Source organism: Cervus elaphus, chromosome 9 (genome assembly GCF_910594005.1).
Source record: "Cervus elaphus chromosome 9, mCerEla1.1, whole genome shotgun sequence".
Taxonomy (NCBI): Eukaryota; Metazoa; Chordata; class Mammalia; order Artiodactyla; family Cervidae; genus Cervus; species Cervus elaphus.
The window spans coordinates 32,137,931-32,164,872 of record NC_057823.1 but is presented as its reverse complement, the minus strand read 5'-3'; the positions used below and the strand labels follow the sequence as shown (position 1 = coordinate 32,164,872).

Genomic DNA, 26,942 nt, shown 5'->3' with positions numbered 1-26,942 from the left:
TAACATTTTCATTCTCAGTCCTTCCTTAGAATGTATTTTCTGATTAATTGGTCAAGTAAATATGACCCCAGTTTTACAATGACATATTTTGTTTTATTTGGATAAAGTATAACATGGAGAAAATAATTTCAAGGACAGATATTTATAAAACATTTCCCTCTATTTTCTGGATATTTACAACAATTTAAAGTTGTCTCTTATTTTTTTGATGTGTTCCTTTTCCCCCCTTTTCTATACATTTAGAGATAGCTACTATATTCTTCCCTTAAATGCCCCCCTAAAGTTTAATCTTTTATATATATTATAAAAATAGGAAAAGATTACTGAGTCTCTTATTTCTTTTAAAAATATCAGTTTAAGATAATCTGAATGCTGGCTTAAAGTAATTGAGATGAGAAATGTTCTCTCAATCCATTTCAGTCTAGAACCTGTTTTTGATTTTTTTCCTCCACATATTTAGACTTGAACAATTTTCTGTTATATTTTACAAAATTTATATTTTTCTTCCTATATATTAATCTGAATCTATGCTTGGATTTTCTGCTGTCTTGATTTGAACTCTTAAAGAAGCCAATTCTTAATTAAATCTTATGAGTTACCATATTTTTCCCACCTTTATACTTTAGAGGAAGTTTAAATTGTGAAACCAAATTTTATAGAATTTTGTAGTCTGTGGAACTTTCAGTCATGTATTAACAGAAGAATTTGAATAGTGCTGTCAAAGTTTTTTTAGAGTGAGGGATTCAGAGGCAAGGGAGCCTGAGAGGTAAAACTTTTCTGTGATCGAAATTCATATCATTGGAAAAGTTAATTGAGGAAATTATGTTTAATTTGCGTAAACACAAGCTGGATTGTGTGTGTATCTGTGTACATTTACATGTTTCTAAGTGTTGTGTGTTTTTATAGTGAGTGTCTTGCTCAGACACTTGCTTTAGGGAAATCTATAACAATTAAGACACTGTTAGAAAGCTTTCCTACCACTTCTGTACCAATGCCACAAATTTATCAAGAGTTTTGTTTTTTTTTCCCCCACTTTGTGAAATTCCCAAAGATGGCTCATGGGATCTCTTTGGACTGTCAAAGAGTGAATGAGTTTCATTGTTGGCTCATCATTCTAGTATTTTATTCTATTTTTTCACGTATTCTCAAAGATATATTTTAAATCTGCTTATTTCTCATCTCTTTAAAACTCTTCTGCCTTATAGAGATTGCACCTGACTTCATTCTAATATTTAGTAAGTGATCACTTCACTATTCTGGTAAATACATAAGTGAGTCAAAATTTTTACACTATTTTTCAGTTACTTCCTGAATTAACTTGATGGGATGAACATTAAGGTAGTTTTACTGTCATGAAAAATTAGATAGCAGTGTAGTAAGATCATGCGTGAGTCTTGCTCTATCCCCAAATGTTGAATTTATGTATAATTTAAAATTTGAAAAGTTATGACACTGGCATAATTGGACTAATGAAGTGGTAGTTTAAAAATTAATAATAGTGAGAGGAAGTAAAGGTACCTTAATCTGAGCTAATATGATTATTCCAATAATTGAATACTCTATTTTACTTTGAATGAAGGAAGAAGGGAAAGCAGTGTGTTTTTTTCATTCTCATTATTTGATAAAGGGAAGATATAAAGAGAAAGATCTTTTTACTAATACACAAGTATGAGAAGAATTTGCCTTGAGGTTCTTTGTTCATGGTTGTTAAACCACCTGTTGGACAGTTTCAGTTACTGGCTTTGCAAGGTGTGGGAGACCTGGGTTTGATCCCTGGTTTGAGAGGATCCCCTGGAGAAGAGAACAGCTGCCCACTCCAGTATTCTGGCCTGGAGAATTCCATGGACTGTCCATGGGGTCACAAAGAGTCAGACACAACGGAGCGACAAAGATCTTACATGGCAATTAAAAAGTTTTCCTCAACAAATACTAAGGACATATATATCATCAAATAGTTTTCAGGAAATACATTTACAGAAATAAATAGATTGCTATCTGGTAATAAAATGCATACAACACCTCTTGCCTTTTTGACTATAGAAAAATCCTCACTCACTATTTCACATTATGCCCCTTGGAGTCTATATTTGATCTCCTTATCTTTTCAGAATTATTATATATATATTATAGGTCAGATATATAGGTTACCAAGTTGATTTAATTGTGGTTAGCAGCATAATTTCAAATTTCGTGCCTTAGATTATTCATCAGTAACATGGGGATATTAATAATAGCTTTATTCATGGTTTGTGAGAACTTTCTAAAAAAGTATTTAGCATAGAGTCTGGGACTAAAGAAGTACTAAATAGTAGAATCATCTATTGCTTTGGCAAATTAAGAAGCTTGACTAGTATTGTTATCCATCTCTGAAAAGTGAAGTATAGAGAAGTAGCCAAAAGAATGCATTGTGAAATGGGATTTATCTAATTTTATTCTGTCTCTTCAGTTAATTTACTAACCAGAAGGATAATGTCATCCCCTTGATAAACTTTCCCCACTTAAGAGATTAAGAATAATATTAAAATATCTTGAAGTCTGTGTTTTCAATCTGTTCTTGGCTTGTATGTGATTTGGAAAGTTTCCTAGGGGTACAAGTGTTTCCCCTCCTGCTCCTCTGAGAATCACTGGTAATAAATATGGTTGAGAAGCCTAGACCTACCACTTTCAGTTTCTTGGCTATTCTTTATTCAGCAAATGTATATAAATGTCTACCAGGTGCTTGGCACTGTGCTAGTAGGTTCTTTGAATAAAGGAGAGAATAACAGATATGGTGTCTGTCCCCATGGGGCTTTCAGTTAATGGAAAGAGCTAATAAACAGGTGGTATGATAAGTGGAGAAAGTACAGGGTGCTATGAGAATATGTAGGTAAAGCACCTAACTTGGATTTAGCAAGTTAAAGTTTTCTGAAAAAAAACATTATTTGTGCTCTATTTTTTCACATGTTTTCAAAGTGAAGAATCAGTAGGACTTCGCATTTGAAGAAGGTAGGAAGGTAGAAGGGGTTAAGAGAGGCGTGTACCAGGCAGAGAAAACTGTGTAAGATTGTGGAGGAGAGAGAGGGTGACAGATTGAGGAATTAAATGCAGTTTTGTCAAGCTATTGTGTATAGAGAAATGAGACTGACAGGCAGACAGGAGGGGAATTATGAAGGACCTGAAAGTTTGTTATTTAATTTGGGTTTTGGTCTAAGGGTATTGGGTAGGCATAAAGATAACTAGAAGTAACTTGATTAGATTAGCACTTACAGAGAGAATTTTGCTCGAGACTGGATGGAAGGGAGATAAGTCTAAGGCAGGGCCACAACTCTCAAAAGTCCGCAGTTGAGGAGAGATGATGGGTAGTGAAGATGAAGAGAAACGAAAGGACTTGAAAGACAGAAGATACAGTTCAACTGGGTATGAGGGTTGAGGGAAGGGGAGGGGTCAGTTACCCCTTTTTGGTAGGTTCCCACCTGGCACATTGGGACTTCCAGAATGAGGTTTTAAAATGTGCCACGGGCAGCAGGTAGCACTAGTCTCTAATTGTACTGTGTTGAACTTTTCACTGTAACACAGTCTTGGAGCTCTATGCTAACTAAACATCTGATCTGGAAAAGCTGAGAGGTCATGGCAAGCAGAGGGAAGAAGACAGCTGTTACGGGCACTACTCAAAGAACCATTTTACTTGGTGTGGCATACCTTCTGATTGTTGGAAAGCTCCTCTGCTTGCCCAGCCTTTCTTTTTCATGTAAGGAGCCATGTGACACTGGGGAGAAAGGGCAGAATCACAAGTGGTGCAGATGTGTTTTGCAGCCAGGCACTGTTGATGAAATGAGAGGATAATATTAACTGTTATAATAAGCAGTCTGATATTTTAGTTATTATCACTTCAGAAATGCAGATACAGGTGATGATAACAGAAAAAGAATCAGACAAACATATCTTGAAATGATAAGAAAACATATGTGGTTAAAAGTCAGAGGAGTAATAGATGTCACATCTGAGTCAGTTCTCCGTTATGCTAATTGTTAATGCAGGCCTTTTCAAAACATTTCAGATAACCAATTTTAGTTTTCTTTGTCAAATCTTTGAAAATACTGAAGTCCTAACAAGGAAAAAAAAAATTTAGTGACTGTAACAGTCATCTCTTTTATTTTCGGGGGGTGGGGGTACTAAAGTTTGGAAAAGAGAGGTTTGTGGAATGAGAGAAGTTATGTGCCTTTATTACATACATAATTTACAGTTCCTCTTTTTTTTTTTTATTTTAGTTTTGGAAATCCCCTGTTTAGTTACAATTGGGATAAATCAGCATTACACATTTGTTTTGATACTCTTTTTTCTTTTTTAGCAGTAAAGAAAGATTTTAATAGCTACTATAGTAGGGAAGAGAATATAGTGTAAACTGAGCTTGCTCTACCCAAAACAAGAGGCAGGAGACTTTTTGAATGGTTGGGGTTTTGTTGACTAAAAAATGTATTCACAATCTAAAAGTTGAGAGTTATGTTTTATTCAGTGGGAATTTTCAGGACTTCAAGCCTGGAGGCAGTATCTTAAGTAACTCTTAAGAACTGCTCCAAGGAAGGGGAGGGGAGAGCTAGGATATATAGGAGTTTTGCAGCAAAGGGCTGGTAGTCTGAACATTGAAAGTGAAGTCACTCAGTCATGTCTGACTCTTTGCGACCCCTTTGACTATAGCCTGCCAATCTCCTCTGTCCATGGAATTCTCCAGCAAGAATACTGAAGTGGGCTGCCATTCCCCTCTTCAGGGGGTCTTCCTGACCCTGGGATTGATCCCGGGTCTCCTGCATTGCAGGCAGATTCTTTATTGTCTGAGCCACCAGGAAGCCCAAATATTATTGTTAAAGAAAGAAAAACAGATATCTCATGTTAAGGAATTTAACACTTTTCTAGTATCATTTGCAGTAACATCTTGAAAGACTGGAATACTCAAAGAATAGAGTGCTGTTAAGTCTAAGTGAACATTAGATCACTTAGAGATCTAATAGAGAATCTATTTTGGTTTCTCTTTGTTGAAAGTCACTGAGAATGTCACTGGGCCTTTGGGTCATCAGTTGGAATATTAACTATATTTCTATAGCTTTTAGAATATGTTAGCTGGTTTCAGTCATGTTGAACCCTAATACAGGTCTAGTAAACTCTTTGAAAATTACTCTTTTAACTGTATCTCATTTACTAGTGTGCTTTCTTATAGATGCCTCTAGAAAAAGCTGAGTGTCTTAAGTAAAATATATGATTTTTTAATATTTCTAGTATATTTTTTGGCTAGATGAAGATTTAGTTCATTAATGTATTATGCCTCTACTGAGCATTTGATAACATGCTCACAAAACTTCAAATAGAATTTAGGACGATAGTAGTATAATGAATTTGAATTCATTCTACTCGGAAACTAAATTAATTGGCCTTTTAACATACTTGAGTACAAAGACATGTTGTCTTTGTACTTGTCTATGATAATGATTTCTTTTGAAATTAGATGGGGCAGGCAGGCATTAAATGAACCATTATTTTTTGCCCTTGCTTAGCTACAGGCTGTTTGCCCACTGCCTCCCCTTTAACTCTGATAATGTGAGAGTAAAACTGTCGCCTAGTTACCTTTTTTTAAACCTCTTAAAATGAGAATTACACCAAGTTTCTTATCAAGTGGGAATAACAGTGAACATTTCTTTAAGAACAAGAACAGCAAAACAGAAATCCTATAAAATAGCTGAATTTCCTTTTGAAATGTGAAACCTCAAAGCATGTGTGATTTTTCGATTTGCTGTTGTTTAGTCGCTCTGTCATGTCTGACTCTTGGCGACCCCATGGATTGCAGCACTCCAGGCTCCTCTATGCTCCACTGGAGTTTGCTCAAACTCATGTGCATTGAGTTGGTGATGCCGTCCAACCGTCTCATCCTCTGAAGAAACTAGCCTGATAAACACTAATATTGCTGAGATTCTTATGTTCTAGTTTGAATTATCATTCTAGAGATGTCACCTAAGTGGAATCATTCCTCACAATTTGGCTTACAAAAATAATTTTTGTTTGTTTGATCAATTGCCTTTGGTTTCCAAGAAGATATTGACACATTGTTTATAATATTATGTCTTTGTTTCTTCTTGTAAAATCTGTTTAGAAAAGACCACTCCTTTTCTTAAGTGGAAACAATTTTAATGCCTGATTCACTCTTAGGTCATTGCTGTTAAGTGGGTCAGCTTAACAGAATTCTGTTACCACATTGATTGTATTCTGACCCTGGGCTATTGGCTTTTACTCAGAGAGTTAGGGAATCTGGGGAGCCCAGGAAAAATTACATTAAAATTTTTATAAAGTCAGATGTTAACTTTTTAATCTGGTTATGATCAACCATGTAGAATGATATTTGAAACATTTCACTAAATTTAAGTAAAATTTATTGAAGTCTGATATAACTTTGTTATGAAATTATATGAAATGAAGCAAATCAGATTATATAATTATAGTGCATGTATAGATACTTTTGCTGGAAATTTAGAGTACTGGAGTTTCAAATTTTTATTTATGCTGCTTAAAAAAGGGACAATGCATCAGAGGAACTGCCAATAAGTTTATGGGATAAGGAATGTCCTTCCAACTATGTAGGGCCGTTGAACAAAAGGGTGGGGGGAGAAACCTGTTGACTATCATGTTAAGGGAATAAAAATGGAAATAGTTCATTGAACTGTTAGTTATCTACTACATGCAAGGCATTCTGCTTGTTAAAAGTGATGGAGAATACATAAGTATGGGATAAGAATTCTGCTTTTTAGCTTCTTTCCAGTTCAAGGTAGAGGCTCTGACATTTTAAAAATAAAGAACCCAATTATATTCAGTAATTAAAACAAATAAATATCTTCTCACATTTTCAGGAAGAGAGAAAATTGGCACAGAACCACAGAGTTCAACAGAATGACAGAAAGGAGGAAGCAGGTGCCCCAGAAGCTGAGAGGGTGACTTAGGAATTCCTCCCATTGAATTGCCTCTAAAGAGGATCAAGGCAGCTTTGTGTTTTCAGCTGAAGGAACAAATGCAGTGCTCATTTCTTAAGTACTTGTTCCATATAGGCTATCGGAAATGGAACTTGTATAAATCATGACCTAGTCTAGATACATTGATTGATTTCTGGTTATCTTCCTTGAGTTGGGGGAGAGGGCCTATTTCTCTACACTGACTATTAAGTCTACAAGGACAGGGATGTTTTTCTGTATTGTTTACTCTGGTATTCCAAGTTCCTAGAACAGTGCTTGGCGTGCTGTTGCCTTTTAGAACTTAAGCTTTTTATATATGATTTTATTTAATGTTTTTGGCTGTGCTGGGTCTTCGTTGGTACGCAGGCTTTCATCTAGTTGCAGTGTGAGTGGCGCGCTCTAGCTGTGGTGCGAGGGAAGTGGCCTCTCTTGCTGCTCAGTATGGGCTCCCGGGTGCCTGAGTTCAGTGGTTGCAGCACACGGGCTCCGCAGTTGCAGCTCCCAGGCTCTAGAGCACAGACTCAGTAGTTGTGGTGCATGGCATTAGTTGCTCAACAGCATGTGGGATTTTCCTGGGATCAAGGACTGGACCCATATCTCCTGCTTTGGTAGGTGGATTCTTTACCACTGAGCCACCGTGGAAGCCTGGAATTTAAGTTTTAGAAATATACAGGCCTCAGTAAATGGAAGTGTTAAGCCTACTAGTCACCTGTCAACTCTGATACTTAGACTTTTGTTACATCATAGAGAGATCACGTAGAGAAAGCATCAAAAATGATTCTGAGGTTTTGAGCCTGGAGCTCTGGGAAGTGGGTAGGGCTTTAGTAAAAGTAGGGACTATAGGAAACATAACAGATTTAAGAAGGAATATGATAAATTTGGTTTTAGAAATAATGAGATGCCAAACTTGATCTAGCTAACTAACCATGTAGGTGAGCAGTTAGGCTTGGGGAATCCTTTTCATAAAGGTAATAGTTGAAGCCATTGTTTAGGTTAGACTGATGGTAATAATGATGGCCACCATTTGCTGAACTCTTACTATATGCCAGTCACTGTATTTTATATATTAATTTTATTTCCTATTCATGTAAACCTTACTAAGCAGATAACTTCTGTTTCCAATTTCATAGTTGAGAATACTGAGGTATAGCAAGGTAAAGTGTCTTCCCAGAGTCACATAAGTGGTAAGTGGTAGAACTAGGTTTTGAATCTAGCTCTGTCTCACTTCGAAGTCATTAGCTGGTGCCAAGTGATAGAGATGTACAGGCAAATGAAGACTGAGCAAAGACCACTAACATACTTTCTAGGAACTACTGGAAACCCTCGAAAAAAACCTCAATGAGAGTTCTGATAGAGGGTCAGAGTATAGATTGGGGGGAGTTAAGGAATAAATGGGGAATTTTATAAAAATTTAAGTGGTAAATTAAGATGATTGTTTTTTATTACGTTTAGAGGAAAACAAGAGATAGGACAGTAGAGAGACTTTGTTGGACCAAGAGAATTTGGGAGTGTTATGATTTTTATCTTTCTTCAAGCTTTCATATATGCATGCATATATTCATTTATTCCAACAAGTATTTATTGAGTGCCTATTCTGTGCCACATAGAGGTGAGGAGATCTCTCAGGAAATAACAGAAGGCTCTTGCTGTTATGGAGCTTAATTTTAATGGCGTTTGGGGTGGGTATTAAGAAACTCATCAGTCAATCAGTCAGAAAAACATCATTATTGATAAATGCTATACAAAGAATTATAAATGAAGTATAACATACAAGAGTGTTTCTGCACAGAAGTTCTAGATTATATGTTGAAAAAAATTCTACTATCTGAGAATCTGAAAGACAAGAAAACAGCCAGTAAGCAAGAAGAGAATTCCAGGGAGTGAGAAAAGATAATGCCAAGGTCTTAGGTGGAAATAAGCTTGATGTTGGATGGAGGCTAGTGAACAAAGGGAAAGTGCTATGAGATCAAAGGGGTAGATAGGATTGAGATCTTGTGGGACTTTGTAAATTGGAGTAAAGAATATGGATCTTTATTTCAAATGAAACCATAAAGTTGACATTAAAAGAGTTTTAAGCAGAGAGTTGTATGTTGCCTTATTTACATCTTAAAGGAACATCTTGGTTGTTATGTGGACAGTCCATTAATGGGAGGTAGATATAAATAAAAGCTGACCAGTTGATCGGTTTTTGCTCTTCTTCATTCAAGAGATAATGGTGCTTTGGATCACGGTTCTAGTAGTCTTACGAATGGGGAGAACCAGTTAGGTTTGGGGTTTGTGTCAGGGAGGATTTAACATAATCTGCTGATGGTTTATGTCAAAGAGAGGAATCACAGTGATGCCTAGATTTAGGGCTTGCAAAACTGGGTGAATGAATGGACAAAAATGAGGGTGAGACCTGAGCATGATTACCAACTGAAACGGAGGATCTGTTGGAAGAACAATATTAAAGTTTTCAAAGGAAATAATTCATGATGTAGCAAAGTACCAAAGGAGATGAGTATCCAAAAGGGAACTGACTGCATTAGCCTTAAAAACCAGAGGACAGCAGACAGGACAGAAATTTCAAGATGATCAGGAAGTAAGTTGAAAAGCAAGTGTTGAATGACTTTATCTTTAATGTAGACCTGTTAGTATATTTAGTTATGAACAACTACATACTAATTGTTTTGTGTCCTTCATATTAACTTTCTAATTTAAAAACTTTATGTTTATCATTGTATAACTTATTACTTTGTGTGTGTGTGTGTGTATATATTTTTTTTTCTTTTTCTTTTGTGCAGGTTGTAAGTTCTACAAATGGAGAATTAAACACAGATGACCCTACTGCAGGACGTTCAAATGCACCCATCACAGCCCCTACAGAAGTAGAGGTGATGGATGAAACCAAGTATGTATTGGTTTTGCTTGATTTAGTCACTTTTTTCCTTAAACTGTGCATGTTTGAGACAGTCATGTGCAATTATTTAAGGAATTTTTTTTTCAAGGAATAGGTGCATGCAAAACAAGTTGGTATACTTAATTGTTTTAACCACTAAGTTTTAAATAGTGCTATTTCAGTAAATGTTTTAATAATACAAAAATAGTTATTTAAGAACTGTGCTCAAATTCTTATTTAGAGTTAATAGCATGTTTTTAGCTTATTAGTTTTAGGAATGTCGGTGCATGAAAATTACTGCTATACTTTAGAGGCATATTTTTTTCTGTAAACATAAAAATATTAATTTGTGGTATGCTGCATGTATTAATACTAGTTTTAAATTAGTTGTTTTTTGTTAAAATTATAATAATTCTGCTTGGAAAAAAATTAAGCATGAAAACAATGTGATAATTTCAGTGTGGGCAGTTTCTGATGATATCTCTCTCTCTTTTTCCTTCTATTTTTTTTGTGTTTAGCTGCCAGAAAGTGTTGAACATGTGGTGAGTTCTCAAGTGTAGGCAGGCAGAAATAGCTCCGTTGACTATAATCTCAAAAGATTTAGCACCAGTTTGTGTCTTTAAAAACAAACTTTTCCACATAGAAATTATAATTGGTAAAAGTCATATGAAAGTCTTCAATATCATTTACATTAACTCTGAAAAGCAAGAAATAATTGAGGAGCTCTTTTGCCTGCTGCAGCTTTTTTGTTTCAAGTGACATAGATTTGGGGGCACTTTTTATTGAGTAGATGATACACCAATCTTGCTTGTGCTTGTGCATTTGTTTTGTAACACAATGCATTATTTGCTTTTCAAAGAGGCAAGTTTTTGAGTTAAACTTTTTTTCCTATTTGTAATTGTTGAATACACATAGCAATAATATCACTAAACCAGTACTTCCCTTGCTAATTATATTGCCATTAAATACACATGCTATGCATTATTAAATTTCATGATAAGCTATAGTAAGAGAGTGTTATGAAAAATCCTCATCTAAATAGTAACTGCTAAATACAGATATTATGAAAAATAATATTCTTATCTGTTGCAGCAATACTGAATTTAAACTATTTATTGACACTGCCTTTAGTTATAATGCTGTGTTTAAAATGCTTCTCTCAATTATAGGACAAATTTTGAGTTAGCCTTGGGGTAAATAATGAAAGTTGTTTAGATTTAGTAAATTGTGTAACATTCTACTCATGTCTAAAAGGAACCTTATATAATTTTTAAGACACAGCTCATTTATTGACAGCAAGATGAGGAAACTTTCGTGGATATTTCTGTTTGAGAGTAATGAGCAAGTGTCCCTTTTAACCAGTTTGACTGTGGAATTTATTCATAGTCAGTGTGACTTAGTTTTGGTGGATTTCAGGATATAATCAGTCAGCTACATACTTGTGTATTTTCATGTCATAAGTAAAAAACAGTTATACGTGCTCATGCAATCCCAAGCACAGTTATGAAAGGGGGTGGCATATGGCAGATAGTAATGCACATGGCCTTTGCAAATAAACATAAGTTGTAGAAACCTACTTCTGCCACTGTTTGTTTCCTTCTTCAAACTTGTTTCTTTTCCTGTAAAAGGAGGCTAATAATATCTACCTCGTAGGCTGTTGAAAAAATTAAATGTACTAAAGTGCTGGTATTTTGTCTGGCACATGGCGTGGCAGGTACTCACTTGCCATTATCACCCCTTCTGTTTCTCTACTTCTTGCTGCCATGACCTCGTTCATTTTCCTAGACTTGTGCTGCTTCCATCAACATTTTCTGTTTTTACTTCCACACCCAGATTCTTCACCAAAACTGGCCATTCTGTGTTCTTATCCTCCTAGATATCTACTTTTTGCCAAATCTATTGCATTTTTTTCCATGTATTCATTCAGCATTTACACTGCTTGGATTTCAGAAATACTGATACTATCCTTGCTTTTATGAAGATCACTCTTCAGCAGGGATAATTGCAGCTATATTAGCATTTATCAGTGTATGATAAATACTGTGAAAAAGGTCCCATTAGAGTTGTTTGACAGGATGATCAGAGAATGCTTTGTGGAGGGTGCTTTGAAGAATGGGTAGTAATTTATTTAGTTGAGATGAGTGTGAGTGTGTATGTTTACGGTTTGGGTTTCTACCTGTAGGTGTTGGAAGATAAGAAAAAAGGAAGTGGCAGGGGGAAGACTTTCTGAAGGGAGGTTCTCTTTTGCATAGAGCAGCAAGTCCAGATCACTTGGCATGGCACCAGGCCCTTTGTGATCCCTCTTGTCTGTCTTTCCCAGCCTCATTTTCCATTCTGAATTCTGTGTTCCATCAGTTTCTTAAGTCTGTCATTGATATGTTATTCTCTTTATCTCCCACCTTTTAAAACTTCTTGAAGTGAAAGTGAAAGTTGCTCAGTCGTGTCCGACTCTTTGCAAGCCCATGGACTCTACAGTCCTTGGAATTCTCCAGGCCAAAATACTGGAGTGGGCAGCCTTTGCCTTCTCCAGGGGATCTTCCCAACTCAGGGATCAAACCCAGGTCTCGCACATTGCAGGCTCTTCACCAGCTGAGCCGCAAGGGAAGCCCAAGAATACTGGAATGAGTAGCCTATCACTTCTCCAGGGGATCTTCCTGACCCAGGAATCGAACAACTGGGGTCTCTTGCATTGCAGGTGGATTCTTTAGCAACTGAGCTATCAGGATTTCTTAAAAACAAGACCTTTTTTATTGTAAGATCCCCAAAGTCTCAATAAATTATTACTAAATAATTGACTACATAATATAGTATATCCATGCAATGTACTATAAGTTGACAATATAAAAAAAAATAAAATTGAAAACATGATGCAATGTGACATAAACCAGACATAAAAGGCTACACATTATAAGGTCCATTTATGTAAAATGTCTAGAATAAGCAAATATACAGAAAAGTGATTGCCTGGGACAGAGAAGAGGAATTAGGGGAGTGACTGATGATAGGTTATGTGGTTTCTTTATGGAGTGAAGAAAGCGTTCTGAAGTTAGATAGCGGTGAGAGCTGAAAAACCCTTTGCCTATATTAAAGAAACATTGCGTTGTACGCTTTAAAAAGGTGAATTTAATGTATGTGAATTATATCTGAATACAGCAGTTCTTTAGAAAAATAGATAGCAATCCATGATTTCAGTGAAGCTTTATTCCAGATGGGTTACAGAAATTCTCAGAACTTCCCAAACTGTTCATTAGTTGGAAATTCTTTTTAAACATACAGCATTTTGTCTTGTCTTTGATCAAGTTTATTCTAATGTTCCTACAGCCTTATTATTGCATGCCTTATACCCTCTTAGTCTGTGATTAAGAAATGTGAGCATAATTTCTTTTCCAAAGTTGAGTCTAATGCTTCTCTTCTCTCTTCCACAATTTTCTGAGTAGCTAGGGACCAGCCTAGAATTCTTTTTCAGGATCTATTTACTACTTCTTTCTTTTCTTCTTACCTGTGATTGGCAGAGGTCTTTCTTACCCCATCTCATAAACCAAAATGTATTCTACAACAAATATTTTAGAGTCTTAAGTTTACGTAAATGTATGATTTCCAGATGATGTGAAATAATCTCTTCCCCCAAGACAAAGTGGCTCCTTCAATAGTAATGAGATTTTGCCTTCTTTTTTTTTTTTTAATACTGTAGTGGAGAATTTTTTTAAACAGGTGATACAAATGATAGCACCCTCATCATTTCTTCCAGGAATTTAGGAGACTAAGGCTTCAAGTTTAGGTACTAAGTTTTGAAGTGTTGTGAATTCATCTTTTTTCCTGTTTCTCTGCGCCACCCCCCACCCCCCCCCCCATTTTCTGTCATTTTCTGAATAGTATTGTGTGTATGGTGATACGATGATTATGAAGATAAGTCAGGACCCTGTTGTTCCACTAGAGAAAGTAGTGTACACCAGAGACTTTTATGTAGAGTGGTTCTCAAACCTGGCTTGGTATCACAGTCATCTGGGCAGTTTTAAAATATGTCAGTACTTAGGCTGTGCATTCTCAGTGGTGGTGGGGTCTGGTTACCAGTATTTTTAAAATGCTTTTAAGCCGATTCTAAGGAATAACCAGGATTGAGAATCACCAATCTAAAACAAGGCGTTATAGGGTTAACACTATGGAGTTCAGAGACTGGGTATACATTTCCAGCTGAAGATCATAGAGGTCTTTGTGGGTAAGGATGCATTTGCAGTAGTTCAAAGGTGAATATGATTTGACAAGGGGAATGGGGGTCAGAGAGAAGAGATTGTGCAACAACGTGAAGCAAGGAAAGAATGGGTAAGTTTGAGTAATGACTCGTGCAAGTAGAGTGTGATTATATTAATGGGAACTGAGACAGGCTGAGTACCTCATCTCAAAAGGCTTTAGTAACAAGGTTTAAAAAAAAAAAAATTGGACATTAGCTTTCTTAGCACAAGAAAGCACACTGTGGGTTTTAAGCCAAGAAATGGTATAATCAGATTGAACCTTAAGAAAATTATTTTGGTGGCAGTTTTGAGGCTTATGTCGCTTGCTGGGCTTCAGGAAATCTCCCTTCCCTCCTTCCTGCCCTCTTTTTCTTCCTTCCTTCTAACGTACAGGCTGTCTGGAAAGGAAGCCTAATGTAGGATGAGACTGAGAGGAGAGGAGAAACACATTGGAACCAGATTTTTAAAACTGATGCCTTAGGACAGTGGAGAACCATTGCTGAGATTTAAGAGGAAAGGGCATGGCCATATTTATGATGAGGGAAGTTTGGATGGCAGATTGGAGAGAGGTGAGTCTCACATGAAAGTCAGTTAAAAGGCTCTTAGCAGTGATGGAGGCAGGAAGGTATAAACTAAACCAGCATGAGAGGGTGGGCAAATTTTGAAAGTCATTTCCGGTTTGAGACACTTACTGCATGGGGGTGGAAAGGAAGAAACTGAAGGTGCAGTTTCTTTGTTAGAGTGGTTACATGCATGGTCTTGCTCTCTGATCTAAACCCCACTTGTCTAACCAGATAGTTTCTCGTTTTTATCATTGAGAAACCTAGAGAAATGAAATTACATTTCAAGTATAAGTTTTAAGGGGAAAAAAAATCCTTTGGCAGTGAATTAAAATTTAGATGTCATGAAAGATACTTCCTATATCCTCTTCAACCAGAGGAGGAGAGGTTAGGTTCTGGGGTCCTAAGTGCAGAGGGTCTGGCAGGTACCAACAGTCCCTCAACTGGATAGCGATGAGCCACTGAGTTATTACAGGGGCAGATAAGAACTTCAGATCCAGACAGAGGAACATGCGTCAGTTTCTGGGTAGACTTTTGAGAAGAAAGTTTGAGAAGAAAGAAAGAAGAAAGACAGGCCATGTTTTATAAGAAGAAAAAGGCAGTCAGTAATGGGGAAATGGTGGTGTGATGTCAGTAGCAAAATCTTGGTTGTTCCCATCTGTGTTTTCTACAGAGTTTAGGACTTTGGCCCATTATCATTTCTTTTTTTCCATTATCATTTCTTATTTCCTGTGTAAACAGTATTTGAGGCAACAGTGTTAATCAGAAATAGAACTTAATGTTTATGCCCAAAGGATTTAAGAGTGGAGATGTTGCCTCAAAGATTCTAGGCTAGCCTCTGTATGATCTGGTCAGAAGCGTGACTCTGACTTATGAGAGCATTTTGGCTTACTGGAACCACACAAGGGATAATCAAGAAAGAGCCGAGAAAAATAGAATCATTGACAGGAACGTGATTTAAATGTCTGCTCAGCCTGAATCTTTTCCCAGGATAGTTGTTGGTCTAGATCTGAGGAGACTCCATATGAGGTATGAACAAATGGATAAGAAAATGTAGTCACTGAACAACAGGAGAGAAAATGTCTTTGAAAATTTTAAAAGTACAAGTAATTTTCTAAGACCAAATAATTGGACTTATTGGTAGAATAACTTGCTCACAGCATCTGTGAAAATTTCTATATGTGCTAATTCCTGGAATCTTTGCTATTATTACAATTATCGTTTCCAATAACTACCCTCTACACCCGCCCCCCTTCAGCTGTACCAAGTTAAAATGCTGTGGTTTCATGTTATGCCTTTGCCTGCTCTCATGTAATTGATGACAGAGTGCTCATTCAGTGTCTCTGTTGCTCAGCTCATTGCATCCAGGACAAGTCCTCATTGGATCTGGAAAGCAGTGCTTCTTGCGGTTCAGATTCCTTTATTAATTTAACTCCTTTATTGATCATTTCTTTCCAGAAAAGTTTCCATGGGCACTAAGCTCTATATTTTGTAACATTTCACTAGAGTTTGTGGCCCAAGGCTAAGAGCTTTGGCTTTAAAACATGATTTAGGATTTTGACCAGGTTCTTACTTTAGAAGTTAGTTGCATTTATAAGGCAAAAATTTTCATTTATTCAGTAGATATTAAATTAAAAGTACCAACTTTGTGCCCATTTGTGGAATGTATCATGATCAGGACCTTAGGAAATTTAAGGATTTTGTTGTTTAGTCACTAAGTCATCTCCAACTCTTTGAGACCCCATTGACTGCAGCACACCAGGCTCTTCTGTTCTTCACTATCTCCTGGAGTTACTCAAATTCGTGTCAATTGAGTTGGTGATACTATCTAACCATCCCATCCTCTGCCACCCTCTTTTCCTTTTGTCTTCAGTCTTTCCCAGCATCAGGTTCTTTTCCAGTGAGTCGGCTTTTCACATCAGGTGGCCAAAGTACTGGAGCGTTAGCATCCATCATTCCAATGAATATTCAGGTTGATTTCCTTTAAGATTGACTGGTTTGATCTCCTTGCTGTCCAAGGGACTCTTAGGCATCTTCTGTAGCACCACAATTCGAAAGCATCAATTCTTCAGTACTCAGCCTTCTTTATGGTCTAACTCTTATATCGTTACATGACTACTGGAAAAACCATATGCAGTCTAGGTTTGTCATAGCTTTCCTTCCAAGGAGCAAGCATGTTTTAATTTCATGGTTGCAGTCACCGTCTGCAGTGATTTTGGTGCCCAAGAAAATAAAATCTGTCGCTGTTTCCACTTTTCCCCCATCAATTTACCTTGAAGTGATGGGGCCAGATGCCATGATCTTAACTTTTTTAATGTTGAGTTTTAAGGCAGCTTTTTCACTCTCGTCTTTCACCCTCATCAAGGGGCTTCTTAGTTTCTCTTCATTGTCTGCCTTTAGAGTGATGTCATCTATATATCTGAGGTTGTTGACATTTCCTCTGGCAGTCTTGATTCCTGCTTGTGATTCATCCAGTCTGGCCTTTCCCAAGATTTACTCTGCGTATAAGTTGAATAAGCAGGGTGACAGTGTACAGTCTTGAGGTACTCCTATCCCAGTTATGAACCAGTCCATTGTTCAGGTCCATTTCTAATTGTTGCTTCTTGACCGGTATATCAGGTTTCTCAGGAGACAGGTAAGGTGGTCTGGCGTTCTCATCTCTTTAAGAATTTTCCACAGTTTGTGTGATCTGCACAGTTAAGGGCTTTAGTGTAGCAGAAGTAGAGGTTTTTTTAGAAATCACTTGCTTTTTCTGTGATCCAATGAATGTTGACAATTTGATCTCTGATTCCTCTGCCTTTTCTAAACCCAGCTTGTGTATCTCAGAGTTCTCTGTTCACATACTGCTGAAGCCTAGCTTGAAGAATTTTGAGCATTATCTTACTAGCACGTGAAATTAGCATAATTGTATGGTAGTTTGAACACTCTTTGGCATTGCCCTTCTTTGGGATTGGAATGAAAAGTGACCTTTTCCAGTCCTGTGGCACTGCTGAGTTTTCCAAATTTGCAGGCATAGTGAATGCAGCGCTTTCACAGCATCATCTTTTAGGATTTGAAATAGCTCAGCTGGAATTCCATCACCTCCACTAGCTTGGTTCATAATAATGATTCCTAAGGTCCAGTTGACTTCACACTCCAGGATGTATGGTTCTAGGTGAGTGACCACACCATTGTGGTTATCTGGTCATTAAGACCTTTTTTTGTATAATTCTTCTGTGTCTTCTTGCCTCCTCTTTTAAATCTTTTCTGCTTCTGTTAGGTCCTTGCTGTTGCTGTCCTTTATTGTGCCCATCCTTGGCATGAAGTGTTTCCTTTATATCTCCCCAATTTTCTTAATGAGATTGCTAGTTTTTCCCATTCTATTGTTTTTCTCTATTTCTTTGCCTTGTTCATTTCAGGAGGCCTTTTTACCTCTCCTTGTTATTCTCTGGAATTCTGCATTCATTTGGGTATCTTTCCCTTTCTTTCCCTTACCTTTTGCTTCTCTTCTTTCCTCAGACATTTTTAAAGCCTCCTCAGACAATCTCTCTGCCTTCTTGCATTTCTGTGGGGTGGTTTTGGTCACTGCCTCCTATACTGTGTTACAGACTTCCATCCATAGTTGTTCAGGTACTCTGCCTACCAGATCTAATCCCTTGAATTTATTTGTCACTTCCACTGTATAATCATAAGAGATTTGATTTAGGTCGTATCTGAATGACCTAGTGGTTTTCCCTACTTTCTTCAATTTAAGCCTGAATTTTGCAATAAGCATCTCATGATCTGAGCCAGTCAGCTCCAGGTCTTGTTTTTGCTGACTATATAGAGCTTCTCTATCTTCAGATGCAAAGAATACAGTCAGTCTGATTTTGATATTGACAGTTTGGTGATGTCACTGTGTAGAGTCGTCTCTTGTGTTGCTGGAAGAGGGTGTTATGACCAGAGTGTTCTCTTGACAAAACTGTTAGCCTTTACTTTGTTTCATTTTGTACTCCAGGGCCAAACTTGCCTGTTATTCCAGGTATCTCTTGAATTCCTGCTTGAATTCCAATCCCGGGTGGTGACTTTGGTGTTGGCACTAGAAGGTCTTGGAGGTCTTCATAGAACCGTTCAACTTCTGCTTCTTCGGCATTGGTGATTGAGGCATAGACTTGGATTACTTGTTGAGTGGTTTGCCTTGGTAATGAACCAAAATCATTCTGTTGCTTCTGAGATTGCATCCAAGTACTGCATTTTGGACTCTTTTGTTAACTGTGTGGGCTACTCCATTTCTTCTAAGGGATTCTTGCCCACAGTAGTAGATATAGTGGTCATCTGAATTAAATTTGCCCATTCCCATACATTTTAGTTCACACATTCCTAAGATGTTGATGTTCACTCTTGCCATCTCCTGCTTGAACACGTCCAATTTTCCTTGATTCATGGACCTAATATGTCACGCTCCTATGCAGTATTCTTTACAGCATCGGACTTCACTGTCACCAGCAGACACAGACAGCTGGGCGTCCTTTCCACTTTGGCCCAGGCACTTCATTGTTTTGGGAGGTAGTAGTAATTGTCCACCACTCTTCCTCAGTAGCGTGTTGGACACTTGCAGACCTGGGGGGCTCATCTTCCAGGGTCATATGTGTTTGCCTTTTCAAACTGTTCATGGTGTTGTCGCAGCAAGAATATTGGTTGCTGCTGCTGCTGCTAAGTCGCGTCAGTTGTGTCCCACTCTGTGGGACACAGAGCAGCCCACCAGGCTCCTCCGTCCCTGGGATTCTCCAGGCAAGAACACTGGAGTGGGTTGCCATTTCCTTCTCCAGTGCATGCATGCATGCATGCTAAGTCGCTTCAGTCACGTCCGATTCCGTGCAACCCCATAGATGGCAGCCCACCAGGCTCCTCTGTCCCTGGGATTCTCCAGGCAAGAATACTGGAGTGGGTTGCCGTTTCCTTTTCCAGTAGACCACAGACCATGTACATTTCGTCAGAAGTTTTCACAAGCCCTTTCACCATGATAAGGCTATGATCCATGAAGGGGTATGTGGAGGTAGATAATAAGCAAATAAATAAAATAAATTAAGGTTAATACTATGTACTGAGAGGAAAATTAAACAATCGTGTCAGAGTGGTCCTATGCTAAAAAGTGTTCTAGACTGAGTGCTGAGGACAGTTGAGATGAGTCCTGGTTTATTAATCACTAAGACTATAAATCAGCTGTTTTGGTGATGACTTTTAAGAAAATCAGCCGCAAGCTTAATATCAATTTCCTTCTTCTGTAAGTATGTCATATTTTGAGAACATCTGTGTTCTCTGTATGTGGATGCATTCATGTTCGATAAAGCAATGCTGTCCTCTCGTGGTCGTCGGTTTAATAGCATTGCCAGCTCTACTTGGGCAAATCTATTTCAAGGATTTACTCTATTGGGATTTACTTTTTAAAAATGGATCTCTTTTTTTAGATTGCTTTGTTTTAAAAAGGTCTCTACAATTACCATGCATTTGAAGATTTTATTTAATCTTAAATAATGCTTACAATAGTTTTCTGTATTCAACAATACTTATACAATAGAAAGAAAGATTACCTGGGAAATAGGAAGAACTCAACTCTCAGAACTGAAAGCAGATTAATAATGGTAAAAAATAAATAAATCAGACAAGGCGAATTGCTAATACAAGTGTGGAAAATCTGAGCCTTGAACTTGTTTATCAAAACATCTATGAAAGCCCCTTTTCCAAAAGTCTTGTTATGTAAACCTTTCAACACTTTTTTAGTAGAAAACTTCATTAGAAGGACATACTTTGGAATTTGAAAAGACAACATTATTAAAAATAGTGAACATTGTTAATAAAACTTCATATTAAACAAATTTCCATTGACATATGATCATATTCTTAAATTTAATCTTCTAAATATTTGGTTTGTTTCTTTTAAATACTGATTTTTTAACATTTGCTGTTTACAATATAGACGTTTTCTAACTCTTTTCTAAGTCTTTAATTGAAGAGTTCTTTTTAGAATAATGATTTTTATCTCCTAGTAGTTTTCTTATGATTAAATTTATTTATTTTTAATTGAAGGATAATTGCTTTACAGTATTGTGTTGGTTTCTGCCAAACATCAACATGAATCAACCATAACATAGGCATTCCTAGTCGTTTTTTTGTTTTGATTTATTATTTTAGAAAATATATGTAACGTGTTTGAGAAAGTATTAGGTAGCTGACAGAAAAATTTGACTTTTCTAAATCTAGGAAAAATGTATTGTGCCTGAAGTCTTCTTTTACCTTAGTGTCTCTTTTTAAGACCCTTGATTGAGTAATTTATTTCCATTCTGTCTGGTAGTTATCTCAATAAGAATAAAACTCATACAGACTGATAACAGCACATATTTCTAGTTGAATCTTTATCAGCAGATATATACAGTTTTAAATTAGTTACATTCCCTAGTCTAGTCATTGTGTGCTATTTGAATGCAGTTTAAAAAATTGGTTTTGAATGCTCCATAGTGATTTCATAATCATGGCATAAATCACAATAAATGTTGAAATTATTTTTTCTAAACATAATGTGAGCTGAGAGAGTGTGTAATTTAACTGGACAGTGTGGGGCTTTGTTTACATTTATTTCACAGAAATATATAAAGATTTCTAGCCATTATTTCATCTGCAACGATCTTTTGCTGGATAGGACTCCTGGAGCTACCTGGTCTCTTTTATGCTTAGCTTGAAAATGTTTGCGTTAATATCCTTTGCGGAAGGTGGGCTGGTAAGAATTCAATGAGTATCTTTGTAAGGACTTAAGAGGGGTGAAGAAAAGAGCCTCTGTGTATGTGGCACCTGTCATCTTGGTATTTTGATAGATTGACTTCAATATGGAAAGGAGATAAAGCCAGACCTTTATTTGAAGGAATGATAGACTTTTAGAATACATGTGTGTATTTGTTTTGTTAGTTGGTAACCAGTGATTCTCGTTTGACTCTCATTTCATACTAGCCTCAGCATATCTCTGCATGTGATGCCTCTTCTCATAATTAGGAAAATTCACTGTGAGAAAAACCAGTAGCTTCAGGGATCATGTCTAGATTTTTTTCATCTAGGCATAAAAACCAGATATATCTTTAATAGAATTCAAAAACCGAATCAGTTTTCAAGTATGAAACTGAATCACCTTGATTATGTTATTTTAAATGTTAAGCATAATTTTTACCTTCATTAAAATTACATGATAAGCTTGACCTTCTTTAACCCCTAAAGAATTAAAAATGCCAGTCTTAGAATTTTTATTCTAGTTAATGTATTTTTTTCTCTCTTCCACTTTGTAAACATGATGGAGAATGTTTGTTGAAGAGTATTTTGGGATTTCTGTCTTCATTTTTGAAATCTAATTCTTAGTGAAAATAAAATCCCCAATGTTAGGCTCATTATTGCTGTTCTAACATTGGCTTCCACCAATCATATTCCACAATCAGGAAAAAAGAGAAAGACTACATAAGATCAACTTTATATACAGCATACAGTTGGCAGAAATTAGTATCTAAAATAGGATGTGGTGGGTCAGTTGGGGTTCAGAGCTTTATGGCTTTTTAATTAGTCTTGGTGCAGAGCCTTTTCAGTTTAGTGGCTCCTTTTAATATTGCATAGAATGTCTTGCTGTTCTAAAAAAGCACATTGATGAAATGATAGTAATAATTGCCATCATTTCACTAATATATATGCTTCATTGATATGCTCACTGTTTGTTGCACCAGCCTATGGCTTTTATGACCACTTACATTAATGCAATAGAGTTCAACCTTATTTTGCAATACCCTAGTATTTTTATAATAAAAGAAGTATTTCTCTCCATCTGCAGGTGCTGCTGTTTTTTCAAACGAAGGAAAAGGAAAACTATACAGCGCCACAAATGACTCTGGACACAGACAGATCATGGGGAGTTACTTACGTGTTCATCTGCTGTCTTGTGATTGAAATCATCTCTGTAGTGACCACATATATTTTCAAGGACTCACTCTTAGAAACGAAAATGTCATACTTTCATACTTCATTTTGTGGTTGTCTTACAGTCATTTTTTTTTTTTTTTCTAATTTAACTTTTATGGAAGCTTTAAAGTTTTGTCAAAACATGAGTGCTTTGCCCATCAGTGAATGGAATGGACCAATGAGGTGGTATTGATGACTTACACAGTTCTATAGAACATTTTTCAGAAGCTCTCCTCCAGTTGTAGAAAGCAGTACAGTATCTGAAATGTCAACCAGTTATATACCTAACCTGTTTTTTTTTTTTTATAACTTCTGTAAGAGCATAATCAAACAGGAATTTTCTCCCCGGCGGATAAAGCAACAGAGAAAACAGTTGCCCAAATATTTAAAAGAAGTGATCCCTTGGGAAGTTCATTATCTGTGTGACATCTGCATTGATTTCACTGTTACCGATGGTACTGCTATTCATGAATCACATTAACATTCTCTCTGTGAAATCAAGGTACAGTCACTGCCCAGAGGTACTGAGGAAAAAGCTCTATGGGTTCAGCTGATGGTAGTTGGTAAAATGAATCACAAAATAGCGTGGCAAATATGAGCTCTGCTTTTGTTGCACCACTTTGTGAAGTACAGTGTTGCCGAAGTGGCAAAAGTGCTTATTTTTTAAAAATGCGAAATATTTGTGTAATGTAACTTTATGCTTCCAGATAATGATGTATGTTAGACAGCAAGAAATGAATACTTTGAGAAATGAGATACGTTGGAGTTTTTGGAGAAATACACTAGAAGGAATAAATGTGAATCTCACCGCATCGTATGAGGTTGAAGTCTAAGGAAATCCCACTGAAACCTGCTGCTGAATGACTACATTCTCCTTAAGCAGAAAACTTTGGATGTGCCACGCAATGGTGTCTGTTTATTAATTAGTTGCTCTTTGATTAAAAAGGGGCCCCCCCAGCAATAAAAACGGGGTCCCCCTATTGCCACCTGCGCACATTAGTCTCTGGTATTCAACTTTGCTGATTCTCTGGAATTTTCCTGCTTTTTAGTATAGTTTTGATGATTGAAAACTATTTTGGAAAGGATGGGTCAGGTGCTTTGTCCCCATAGTCTTTTGAAGTGCCTGCATATGAACAAAGAAACGAACGGTTCTGTTTTAAAAAAATAGGGAACCCATTCCATTTTTCAAGAATGTTTTGTTTTAAGCCATACAGACACAGGTTATGCTTTTGTCACATTTTCCTAGCCAGAATTTTCAAGGAGAGTTAAGATAAAAAGACTGGCTAGAAAGATAACTGTGTTGTTCAGATCTCATATTCACCTTTCGTTTATGAAATTGTTACTTACTCCTTCAATGCAGCCCCCCCCTTTTTTTTGTCTCTTTAAGTGCGTGCCTCTGGGCAAGCTTATTTATTTTTATTGTTTCAAGGTAACATTTAAAATGTGTAATTAAAGTAAATAAATCTACATTTTTGACTTCATTATTGCATTTCCAGAAATTTGCTTGTACTTTGTAATTTATTTTCTTATTAGCCAAAAGTTCAGTGTGTTGTTTTTGATGAATTAGGCACCCATATGAATAGCGCAGATCAGGATGTTGTTTCTCATCGTCGCTTGGAATCCTGTAAATGATCTTTATAAGTTCTTGATTTTAAAGATCTACACTCAGCCTAGAAAACATATACTGTATAATTTGGTCAACAGTTTCCATTTTTTCTATTTGTATACTGTCATGATGTCTTAAACTACAGGAGTTACATACTGAGTTTTTATTTTTGTTTGCTTTGAGCAAGGTAGATGGATGTTTTAGCCATTATAATGTGAAACCACTTCTTTCTTTACAGTATTTGACCAAATTTGTGTGTCTATGATATTTGTAAATACATGCGATATCTGTATTTCTTATCATAAGCCTGTTTAGTTTTATTCTCAGTAGGGTTTTTGGACTGTACAGTGTTTATATGATCTGAACTCCTTATACATAAGAAGGTGTGTATATTAATCCAATTATGGACTTAAAATATTTTAAAAGTATAAATACCCTTATTTGCTGCAAAGACCAGTGTGTAGACATTTGCTTTTTAGCAATATTTTTAAGTGCTCCATTTTAATGCCAAGGAATAAGTCTTTTGGCGACACAAACTGGTCAATAATAGGTAATGCAGGTATGTTCAGGTTAAGCCAACAATGTTTTGCATTTTTATGCTTCTTTTCTGTCAACACTAATAAAGTCAACATTGCCTGAATGTCTGAATAATGAAACACATCCCTGTTTAAAAGTATGTAACTGAAAAAGAAATAAAAAATAAAGGTAGTTTTTTTAAACTTGCTCTTTCCCCTTTCCTCTGATCATGGGTAAAATAATGCCACTCATTAACTGAAGATAGAAATTTTTAAAATTCGGTTTATGTGAATAAATTTAACATATGTGAAAAGCAGAGCTGAAGGAACATTCTTTTGTGTTTTTGTTTTTTGTTTTGCTTTGTTGGAACTCTATTGTAAGGAGTACGTACGTAGCTGGGTGTATCCAAGCTTTCTTTAATGAAAGTTTAAAAACATTTTTTTATTCCTCTGAGCTCTTTAATAGAACAATAAATTAGAACTAATGCCATTAATAAACAAAGGAAATAAACTGTATCATTTCATTCCTTTTAAAAAATGAAGTCATACTATTATGTTTCCAGAAATGAAGTTATTACTGCTCTAGTTTGAAGTGAATGACTTTAAGATCATTGCAGATGCAGAGCACATATCTGTGGCAGTATCTCACAGTTCATCATCGTGCTGTTCGCTCTAGGGGCTTTTACAAGGTGCTGCCGCGCTTACTGAAAGATGGCAAAGGTAAGGTAAGTCAAAGCAGCAGTCTTAAGTCCGTATGTGTCCACTAAGCACCACCGTTCAGAAACCGTAAGAAGATGTGGAGATCAAACATAGCATAGGTTAAGCATGGGTTAAAGGCCCTATCTAGAAATAAATGACCTGAGATTAGAGTTTGACCTGAATGATTATATAGGTGCTTTAGTCAGCACCCTTGGCTTTGCAAGTGCTAGAAGCCTAATTTGGCTTCAGCGGTAGGCATGCACATTATTGCATTTGAAAAGTCCATTCATAGGAGTGGCTTCAGACATGCTTGATCCTGGTGTAAGGCTCAGGAATCTGTCTGTCTATCTCTCTCAGTTTTGCTTCCTACCCTTCTGTTTTTGTTGTCAAGGGGATTTTTCACGCGTGATGGTAAAATGACCACATAACAACTTTAGACTACTGCCTTCTTCATAACCTCAGCCAAAACAAAGGACAGTTTCTCTCAACAGTTTCAACAGAATCCTGACGTTTATTCCTTCATTGGTTCACATGCCCACCCCAGAGCCAATTACTGTGGCCAAGGAAATGTTCTCCCATCTTCACAGGACACATTGGACTCAGAAATGAGGTAGAAGGGGTGTTCCCAAAAGAAAATGAGGGTAGTGTTATCAGAAGGAAAGTGAATGAATTCTGTGCAGGCAAAATCTAGATATTTGCTGTCATGGTGAGAAAATCAAATGAGTGTAAAGGGAAAAATAATTGCTTTAAATTAGAAAACGTTTCTATTATTGAGACATATTAGTCAATATATTATTGAAAATCACTAATACACATTTGAAAAATGTTTTGGATTTAGGTAAAAATGGACATCATAAGTACCATATTTGATGTGTTTTTGTTTAGTTTTTAAAGGTGTCTGTGATTACCATTGGATTAGTAGAGTGAAAAGCTAATCTTTCTACTAGAGAAGAAGTAAATGGAATTGTAAAGTTTTGCTGATGTTTGGGATGATGAGTTTCTTCTCTGCCCATCTCTAATATGGACCCACATATTATTTTCTTAGGAAATTTACCTCATAGGAATACATGGATCATAACCAAAGAAAGGACTACATATACAAGTATTATCAGGTAATACTGCTGGGATATGAAAATGGTTTTAGAAGGAAGAGTTGTTCACAGGAATGTTTACCATACTGTGATTTTGCTTAATGTGAAAAAAAGTCCTGCACTGCTCCAGAGTGGGGTTGGCAAACTTTGGTTTTATGGGACCAAAGGCAAAATTGAAGTTTTTATATACTTGCATAATGAGAAGACAAATTTCCAATAGTTTTGTATTGATGAAGTTCAAAATACATATGAACACTTGAGTACAATTTTTTTTGTAATACAAGTCTACTGATAAGAATTGAGGTATTTTGAGAAGATAATATTTCACTTAGGAGTTTGAAATTGATTGCACGTGATCATCTGTTATGCTGATCTGTATGTGATTTTATGTATTTCATCTTTGAAAATGTCTTCAGTTAGATATTACCAAATACTGTATCAGTCCATAC

The 26,942-nt window shown here is 36.4% G+C and overlaps 1 protein-coding gene across 9 annotated transcripts in view; it reads left to right on the top strand.

Annotated features, from left to right (window-relative positions):
• CSNK1G3 (casein kinase 1 gamma 3) overlaps window positions 1–24,907 on the top strand; it is a 122,026-nt gene extending 97,119 nt beyond the window's left edge. For 5 of the 9 annotated variants that reach the window (XM_043912239.1, XM_043912237.1, XM_043912238.1 and 2 more), the window contains 3 exons: window positions 9,752–9,858; window positions 10,365–10,388; window positions 22,455–24,907. In XM_043912239.1, coding sequence (XP_043768174.1) covers window positions 9,752–9,858; window positions 10,365–10,388; window positions 22,455–22,509 — 186 coding nt within the window. In that variant the 3' untranslated portion in view covers window positions 22,510–24,907. The remainder of the gene's footprint in view (window positions 1–9,751; window positions 9,859–10,364; window positions 10,389–22,454) is intronic. The other 4 variants (XM_043912241.1, XM_043912240.1, XM_043912245.1 and 1 more) reach the window with 1 other exon arrangement.
• Window positions 24,908–26,942: the final 2,035 nt, after the last annotated feature.